General features: G+C 37.9%; 1 protein-coding gene across 1 annotated transcript in view; it reads right to left on the bottom strand.

Annotated features, from left to right (window-relative positions):
• Positions 1 to 7,677, bottom strand: part of LOC105627534 (RNA-binding protein lark) — a 10,592-nt gene extending 2,915 nt beyond the window's left edge. The window contains exons 1-4 of the mRNA XM_012208815.1: positions 7,534 to 7,677; positions 6,878 to 7,422; positions 6,409 to 6,693; positions 3,758 to 3,805 (exon numbers count right to left, since the gene is read on the bottom strand). Coding sequence (XP_012064205.1) covers positions 3,758 to 3,805; positions 6,409 to 6,693; positions 6,878 to 7,422; positions 7,534 to 7,677 — 1,022 coding nt within the window. The remainder of the gene's footprint in view (positions 1 to 3,757; positions 3,806 to 6,408; positions 6,694 to 6,877; positions 7,423 to 7,533) is intronic.
• Positions 7,678 to 10,294: the final 2,617 nt, after the last annotated feature.

Genomic DNA, 10,294 nt, shown 5'->3' with positions numbered 1-10,294 from the left:
AGAGAGAGAGAGAAAGAGAGCGGTCGGTATAATATAATTAAAGAAACACGCAGTACACGTCGTTTTTTTCTTGTGAATTTCACAAATACATGTTATTACATTTCTCTTATATTCAGCATCATTATTAGCAATATATCGTGTGGTTATAATTTATTATAATCTTTAAGAAAAAAAAAGAACACGGTTCTCAGCAAGAAAACAAAAAGCGTAGACGGGAGAAAAAAACCTTACAGCAAGTCTCTACGCTCGAACAAAACGGAAGTGCGATTACAGACTACAGCACGTCTTTTTTTTACGTCAGAATTAATCCTACGTTAATAAAAAGATTACGTTACTATACGCTAAGAATAAATGTTCCGCCACTTAGATTTCCATACAGAATCGGCGCATCCTACCGGGTCTAAGTCCAATTATAACTTTTTCTTTTCTTTTTGCAGTGAAGAAAACAGCATTGTGAAAACAGGTTTTCTAAACGATCAGACCCGCACGCTACCCCCCTTTGGGGAAAGATTTCGGCAAACGCTTATTTTTTCTTTCTTCCTTAAACACGGTCTACGTCTTCTTGGTGTATTTTTAAGAATACGCTAAAATCGTAAGAGAGAAAAATCCAATTTACATCTCTATAAATTATACGTGAAAAATAATAAAATACTTCTCAACATGAATTCTATCACTTTGAAAGATGAAGCAACTTTGCTCTCAACTTTAACACTTTAAAAATAATTTCTAAAATTACTTCAGAGACTTTTCTCTTCACTTTTCTCCGTTTCACAAACCGCGTCGCGGTTTTCGTCGATGGACATTAATAAAATCCAAAAGAGAGAACAAAGAGCTTTAAGAGCCAACCAATCGATAAAACAAGAGCAAAATAGCGACGCATGCTCGTCATTCCTAATATAATTCATCTTTATATTTTTCTCATATTTCTTTTTCGTATATATACATATACATATATACGCAGCGTATTATTTTTGATGAACAATTTTGTAAAGAAATGTAAATTAAAGACCTTACAATTGTCAGCGTATTCGTGAAGGTGTCACGAGAAGACGTAGGCCGCGCTAAGTGTATACAAACGCACAAGCACAATTAAAGCGATCTTCATTTTTCTTTTTAAGGGACCAACCGCGAGTACCGCTCTCGGAACGTAAGAATGTTCGCGACAGTTTCGCATCCGTTTGACGCATTGAATAAGATCGCAGTTTGGATTCAATCCATCTTGTTCCGTTTATCTCTAACGCGCGGTGATGTCCACGTATGACGCAGTGTAGATTGACAATCGACAATAGCGGATTGCGAGTGTTCAAGTGTGTGAAGAATTACAGTGATATCACGCAGTACCTTCGCCAAGCGGTTGTTACCTCGTCTAGCGGTCCCCGCGGAAAGGTGCGTAACACGCGTAACTATGGAGTCTATTGATTGTTACGCAACGGAAGGATGGATGTGTCATCGTCACAGAAAACCCGGAAACGATCGGCGGATTCAACCGCTGCGAGATACGGCTCCACTGCAAAGCTTTCGTTGATCTTACATTTTTTATTTTTCTTTTTTTTTAAACAAGTTACAAGTCTTTAAATTACAAATTGCAAGAGTTGTATTTAAGTTACAAATCCAATTCCTAAATAAGCAAGACACTGAGAAAGGAAAATGAAGCTTTCTGTTCGAGAACTGTCTCCGCAGTAGAGCCGTATCTTTTTTTTTGACACGTCGAAGATACCTGACTTTATACAAATGTATGAGGGAGGGGTGCAAAAGTGGTCACAGTAGACAACAAGAGATACGAAAGGATCGTCAAGCCGGGAGTCTCTGGAAAGATACGAGGATTCGTCGGATGGGGAATGATAATTTTCCATAATTTTTGCATGTCTGTGCTATTTTCGGCTGGCTATGTTTCGGTTTTTTTTCCGTCTAAATAGATCGCACTGCGGGTAGAGCACTTGTTTCTCATAGAGCGGGCGGCAGATCTTCACGCGTGCAGTTTGCAAGACGGCCAAGAGTATCTCGGTTCCGAGGCTTCCTGCTAGCGACAGACAGACCCGACGGACCGACGACCGACAGAGACCGATCCGAGCCCGACGCGACGATTTAGTATGGTGCGAACCGGCGCGACGGCGATGGCCCTCGTAATCCCGGTCTGGTAACCAAAATTATGTCACGTCAGTCACGAGATCGATGATGCGGATCAAAGCACGGATAGATATAGATTGTAAATGTTAAAGGTAATATATTTGCGTGGTATGAAAAAAAAATAGAAGATAGAAATGTAGAGTAATAGAGCACGTACGTAGAGTGAAATATCGTAAATATCGTAAATAGTAGAAGAAAGAAAAAAATGATTAAAAAAATAATGAAAGAAAAGGGGAGCGGACAGCTCGGATAATACCTCGTTTTTCTCGCTAAACTTTTTTTTACTGATTCTTCTGTTTTACGATAGTAGGAACATTCGCGCAATTTGCATTAAAACATTCAATTCTTTATTATAAGAGCACTCTTCTTTATGAAAGATCATGTTTTAAAATATCTTGTGATGTTGAATGTTTTTCATCATTGCTATTAAATAATTTGTATAAATTCTTACGAATAACGATTCATACGGAATAAAATAATGCATTCCAAATTGATGATACAGAAAAAAATCTACAGTTCACTTTTCATATGCTTTAGATTTTCATGTCAGTATACCATGTATTTTATTTTAATCGCAAATATCTTGAAAAATATGGTATAGATACGAAAAAGTGTTCAGACAAAAGTCGTATGGTTTCGAGGGGGACATAAGACAGTGCCATTAATTTGACTGAATAATTGTATGAAAATCACATGAAGGGCACTTTTAATTTCTTAAATGGCTCCATTTTTCATTTTATTTTCTTATAGTTTATCTCAAGAGATTTTCAAAATACTATAATTAAATATTTTTTTATGACGTATTTCTGGAGTTATGAGGAAAGTATATGTCGGCATTAGCATTATCCAAAGTGTCCAACCGACAGTTAAAACCTCTTAAATGTTGTTCAAAGTTATGTCCTGGATTTAGATAACATTTGTCAAAGCCAGGAGAGTTGGAGGTTGTACTTTTAATTCTTATTTTAACATAAAAATGAATTTTTAGTGTAAAAATGAAAATAAGAGGAATAAGTGGTCTTGATTTTGACAAATGTTATCTAGGACATGATTCTGAATAGCATTCAAGAAATTTTACCCAAGATGTCGGTCGGACAGCTTGGGTAATGCTAATGTCGGCACATACTGTGATTTTCAAGCCTCACAAGTCGAAAAGTACGTCATGAAAAAAATATTTAATTATAGCATTTTGGAAAGCTCTTGAGAAACAGCTATAAGAAAATAAAATAAAAAATAAGGTGTTCTATTTAAGAAATTAAAAATGACTTTTATGTGACCTTCATACAATTATTCAAGGTCAAATTAATGGCATCTTATGTCCCTCTCGAAACTATTACAACTTTTGTTTGAAATATTTTTTTCGTATCTTCCATATTTTTCGAAATATTTGTCTAGGGCGATTAAAATGAAACACACGGTATTTTAAAAGATATAAAGAAGGTAAAAAATAATGAATAATAATAATAATAAGAATAATATCTAAGTGTCAATGAATTTTTTAAACAAAAATATTTTCTTGGCACGATCATGATATAAAGAAGAGGGCGGCTTAATATTGTTTCTAAATCTCGCGACATGTGAGGATTTCAATTTGGACGTAATATTATAATCCCAGGCACTTCACTCTACTTACCTACGCTCTTCAAACGAATCTCGGCTGAAGTCCTCGTACATGCCTCTACTATAACAGCGGTATAATAAATAATCGAATCTACCAATGAGATCAGATCAACATATACCATATACTGGCTCCCTTGTCCAAGGCTTAACTTTGTGAATTAGTCCCTGTATATACATATAGATTCACGTGCAAGATTCGCGTGCCTCGCCTAATATGACTCAGGATCGGGGACGGAATGTTTTGTCTATTACGTTACCTCGAGAGTAAAAATTGGGACAAAATATGTAATAGACAGGATATAACACGCAGATCATAGAATTACTAAATTTACAGTACAATTTCCTATCACTCCATTACATCGGATATACAAACGCGTGCACGTGTGCGCGCGCGCACGTGTAGGCGTATGTACAAAGGAAAAATTTTGATCCGTTAAATGAATTTAACAACTTTCAATGATGTATAATTAATAATCGTTCGCGAACTTGAGTGCAGAAACGCAATGGACAATTAACAACTACAAAAACCTATGACAGCGAAAGTGAAGGATTGACCAGGAGATGTGGGATGTAACTAGTCATATGAGGCAGACAGCGGTAGACTGGATTTTTAACCCATGCGACTTGTATTACAGCTTCTCACAAAAAAAAACCAACAAGAGTATTATAAAAAATAAGAGCCATTTGCAGCCCAGGCTGGGATAGTAGGGGGTAATGAGGTGGTAACGTGCAACAACAAATTCAAAGTATTTAGAAAAACTGAGAAATTCAATCAATTCTGTTTTCTATTTGAACGTTTTGCGAATGGATTTACATACATGAAAAGCTTTGAACCTCGTGAGTAGAAGTCAACTTCAAGAGCTATGGATACTAATTTTAGACAGCACGCGGACAAACTGACAATCTCTTCGCGGAATTCCGATTCGACCGAATGTAGGATAATTTTGTAATTTATGATTTAATAAGATAATTTTTTGTGTTTCGTACGAAACTTTAAGTGTATTCAAATTAATACATCAACTGAAACGACTTCAATTGAAAATGTATCTATTTGAAGTAATTTGTTACTTAATGAAACGGGAAAAATTACAAAACAGCAAGAAAAAAGCGATCCATAAAATAAGAAATTCAATCTCGCATTGTAACTTGGAAATATATACCGCATAAGGAAAAAAATGTACATTTTACTGATAGTAAAAAAGAAGAAAAATATATTCCCAAGATTTGCTCAATTTGAAAATACTTCCACTGTCATCGACATAACATTTTTTTAAATTTGTTACGTCAATATTTTTATTATTAAAGTGACAGTATACATGATTTAGCCAATAAAAAAAAAAAAAATTTGCGCATCAAAAAAAATCGAGTCAGATTCAATCGAATCGATGTTATCAAGTTTATGTTCGTAAGTTTGTGAAACTTGGAAAGATTACGGAAGATACCGATATAAACTTACTGATCCAAATCGTCTGGAGAGCTGGTTTCTACTTACGACACGTTTCAAAGACAATCAATTCGATGCGTCATTCCAAAATCGCGCCAGCCCTGTTTGCTTTTCTTTCTTTTCTCTATCTACAGCGTACGAGTTTCGTTTAAAATTGCAGAGCATCCTGGCTCGCGGTAGTGCGATCAAGAAATTCTAATTCGCATTCCTTAGGTACGTTTCTTCATCCCAGGCCTCCGCGCCACTCCCGGCTGAGTGATGTACGTAATAGGGAGCGCTTGAAACACAAAGGATTCAGTGAGAGACATACAGGCCAATTTCGCAGTTAATGCCATGGATCAAGAGAGTCTATGAACTAGGACATCCCTAGAAGAGCAGTCGACATGTTCAAGGAACAATCAGTCGAGACCCGGAAAAAAATTCAAACACCATGGGACGCAGACGACGTAGGCGGCTGCTATTGTATTTCTGACGCGGGTTGTTGCAGCGACAAGAACGAGGCGTGACTACTCGCTAACAAAATGAGTCAAAGACTTACTCTTGTACGACTTGAACGCTGACCCGGGACTGTCTCTCTAGGGTTGCCCGCGTTCATGGACAAAGATGGTACGCCTGAGGTGCACTGAAATTTAGAATGTACAGAAACGTCCAAGCGTCATATAATTAACATTTCACTACGACGGAGTCTGCACTCATGTGGGCATCGGGTCGACACTGGTACGTGTGTGTAAAAGTATTAAGTCTTAAAATCTCAAGTACGAGAAAGTAATATTTGCATAGACGATAACGATCATGCGTTGTGCCGCGCGATATCAATTGTCAGAGAGAAGAAGTTTAATATACGACGATAGAAAAGTAAGAAGAGACAGAAGAGATAAAAAGAGTGGCAGTACATTTAACAAAAAACGTCGAAAAAGGACGACAGAGGTTTATAATGAAGTAGACATGAAGTGAACATTGTAAGACTCGCGATCGCTTGTCCATAACTTAACATTCGCTTTTTCATGGGAATAAAATAAAAAATAAGGAAAGATAAATACTATAAGGAGATACAAGCTGAAATCTATATGATAAGAGAAAGAAAAAATGTGCAACAGAGACTAGAAATAATGTCGACGAATCACCGAAACCCCAATTCGCATGAGCTGTTAATCCAGCCTGGAACGTTCACAATGTTAAGTCGGACGAATGGGCAGTCGGTACGCCGGGTACCTACTCACCTGAACCGGCCGTTGTTGCCACTTGGAGGGGGTGATCGGCGGCTGAACATTCCATACTCGTTACCACGGGAGAAGCCAGTGTCACGCATGGATCCCATACCTAGAGGAGGCATAGGAGGCATTGGGTCTCGTCTTGGTGGTAGAGGTGGCATTGTCATTGGTGGAAAGTCTAGCCCGCACATGGTAGAACCCATGTCACTGGGCCCTGTCATACCCGTAAACCGCCTCTCGTAGAGGTCCCTGGTGTCCTCGAAGCCGCGCCTGTCGTAGTAGCTTTCGTAATCCTATTAACAAACGGAAATCCCAGTGGAAAATTAATACAAGATATTCTCATATTGCAATCTATGCTATCCATCAACATGAAAGTCATCGATAACATGAATGATCCGAATGTTTATGTACATAAATAGTATGTGAAACATAGGTTAAAAAAAAAAAAAAAAAAAAAAAAAAAAAAAAAAAACTAAACCCAAAGCGGCCACCACCCATGAGCCGGTCCCGTAGGAACGGTGGTGGCGGCGGTGGAGGATATGGATCGCGTCCAAACATTCGGTCCCTGTATCCGTTCCTATCTGGTCCACCTCCCATCCCTCCCTTGGGACATTCCTTCGACCAGTGACCGCCTCGTCCGCATCGGTAGCATTGTTCCGGATCCCCCATGCCTGGCCTCTGTCGTACTCGACTAGTAGATATCTGGACCTTCATCGGTTGTCCATCCACGATCTGACCATTCAGCTCCTTGATGGCATCGTTCACGTCGCCAGTTGCCTCCAAATGAACGAAACCGTAGTTTCTCACGATGTCGCACTCAACGACAGTGCCGTACTTAGCGAACAGTTCGCGAACCTGTGGCGCCTTAGTGTTATCTGTAAGATTGCCCACAAAGATTTTCGTCGTGGGAGTGTTGGGTCCCTTACGACTCTTCGCAGCTTCACATTTTATCGGTTGACCATGAACCATGTGTCCATTCAGATTTTGTATCGCATTTCGACCAGCTTCTTCATTTTCCATATGCTGTGTAAATAAAAGGTGTCACTCTGTATTATCAATTATCAATCCTGATAATCATATCATCGCCTGATCGTACTGATTAAAGTATTCGATTAAACTGATGACAACACTTACCACGAAGCCATAATTCTTTACCACATCGCATTCCACGACTTTTCCATACTTCTCGAACAATGGCTTTATGTCCGCGTTCGAGGTCTTATCGGCTAAATTACCAATGAAGATTTTAAATGTGCCAACGCTGCTAAAACCCGGCATTTTGCGGCTCGTACAAGAACCTAATGTCACAAAGATGTACATATAAGAACAGAAATATAACTTTTTGTCTCTCTCCATGCAGTTTAACATAAATTTTTAAATATAAAAATATAATAAATTTATAATTAAACTTATATTAAAATTATATTGCATTTTTATTTTCACACTTAGCAGAACATTTTTTCAAATTAAAAATAAAAATTTGTTTATGGTGGTGTCATTGTGAAATAATAAATTAATAATATTTGTAGATCCATAATAATAAATTATATTACTTCGAAGATGATAATTTTTTTCGCGATAAGAATTTTAAATAATTATAGTATATAATAATTATAATAATTATAGTAATTAAAGTATAGTATCAATCAAATATTCTGCAGTCTGCATCATCGTGTTCCAGATATATCTAGCGACGCTAATCCATTTAGCGTACTCGTCCCCGCCATTTCATTCAGCCATAGAATTCGGCCGGGAGTTTAGATGCCGGCGCCGCATAGCGTTGCGTCGCTAGAATGAGGCAGTGGAAGCCGGATAATACCGGTGTATGTGGATTTCAATGCTAGGAATGTGATCCTCATACAATAAATATTTACAAACATCTACGGGAGAAATACTCAATTTTAGCCTACGACCTAAATACGAATCACGCCAGAACAACCTGGATAATCGTAACGACCGTTAGAATTTAATTTCAAGGTTACTCAAAACGTTAAAACCAGTTTCCTCGTTATTCCTCAAAATACCTAGCGTTTCACAATTCTCGCCAACCGTTTCTTTCGCCCAATGGCGCAATCTCGTAAAACGCTATCTTTCCCGGTGACCGGGCGATCACTCGAAAGAAAGGAAATCAGAGTGAGGCGATTGACTTCGATCTCGCTTGCTTTTCCTCCATCTTGTCCACGATCCCCAAACTAATGTACATGTAGCCGCGACATTCCTACAGCTCCAACGAACTTGCCTTGTGGCATTAGAGAATTTTAACTCATTCGCAACTACATTGTTTCTTGTAAAAGGAACATCGTAGGAATCGCGACGAAATCGTCATTACGATCTTTCGTCGACGCAAAAGTACGTACCTGCGTCGAACTGCTCACGACAGCGTATCTGCGTACGAAGGAATCCGCGTGGAATTCACGGACAATAGAATTGCACGCGACTGGTCAGACGTGACGAAAGAAAGCGAAGTACGGAAGTAGAAAGTAGAACAATGCCGGTCCCCGTCGCTGTGAAACGGAAAGATCTAAGACGCCACACACACCAGAGAAACGCAACGGTAGTAATGGCGTCCCTGCCGTTTGCCGCGTCGTCCGCCCGAGCTCGGCACTAGCGCGTTCTGCAACCTATCGCGCGCTTACCGGCGACGTGAAGATAGGCGTAGACGGAGCGGAGCGAGCCAATGGCGAGCAGCGCTGGTAGAGCGTAGGCGAAGCCGTACGAGCCAATAGTGAGCGACGCCGGTCGAACGCGGGAAAATTCAAACTGCGCTCCGTTCTCGTCGACGTCTCAAATATTCAGTTCAATCAAAAGTATCGAGCCTCATTGCGATGTGCCACCGACAAGATACTATTAAAGACCGACATCCTTACGGAAGTTTGCGTTCTTGTGAATATTGAAGTGATTAAAAGTTAAAAACTAATATTGTACTAATTTTATGATTTATTAGCTTAATAGACGCATTTATAATTCAATAATACTCGATTTTTCTTTAAAATTGTAATTTCAGTATATTATCATTATATGTTAAAGTTTAATTAAGTTTAATTGTCAACAGAGACAAGTGCAAAGAAAAAATTTTTCTGCACTTGTTTCTGCAATATATAGAATATTATATAGAATATAATATATAGAATATAACTTTACAAGTATGCATATTTATTTATGGAATATTTATGTAATAAAAAATCATGAATTTAATAATGTATGAGTCAAATATTTATGTTAACAATAGCAAATTTGTAAATTTTGTTTGTCAATTGTTGATAATGCCAGAGTTCTTCAATTGTCTCCGAGTCCTTGAGGCTCTTTTTATACCGCCGAAAATTTGCCCAAGGTTGACGGTCTTTAATAGTACCTCATCGATGCGTGGTGTCAAACGAAGCGGGAAGAGCGAATATAGCCTGGACATATCCACTTCCCGCAATTCCCTATGTTACCTTCATCCGTTGCATGATTAATGAATGTATAGGGTGAATATATAGCTTTCTATTTGATGATATAAGTTGACACAAATTTCGACAAAACGTTCTATCCAGAGAAGATAAAGATAACAATACTTGTGTCGATTTGTGTTACCAAATGAAAAATACCCATATTCTTTCAGCGATAGAAATAAAGATAAGTACAGAAATAAATATATTTATAACATTTCTTAATAAATAAGGGCCTCGATACAACAAACCAAAAATTAAACACAGGGAAGAAATTGAGAATATAAGTATTTAGAAGCAATGGATTTATCGTATTTTTCTAAGCATGGCTTCGTATATGTTGAAATTTATATATTTTATTCTCAATTTTACGAAAATAAAGAAAATCTATTATATATATATATATATATATATATATATATATATATAGTGTGTGTGTGTGTGTGTGTGTGTGTGTGTGTGTGTAT

The sequence above is a fragment of the Atta cephalotes genome, assembly GCF_000143395.1.
Source record: "Atta cephalotes unplaced genomic scaffold scaffold00009, whole genome shotgun sequence".
NCBI classification, from domain to species: domain Eukaryota; kingdom Metazoa; phylum Arthropoda; class Insecta; order Hymenoptera; family Formicidae; genus Atta; species Atta cephalotes.
The sequence above is the reverse complement of the archived record's forward strand: the minus strand, read 5'-3'. Positions and strand labels throughout refer to the sequence as shown.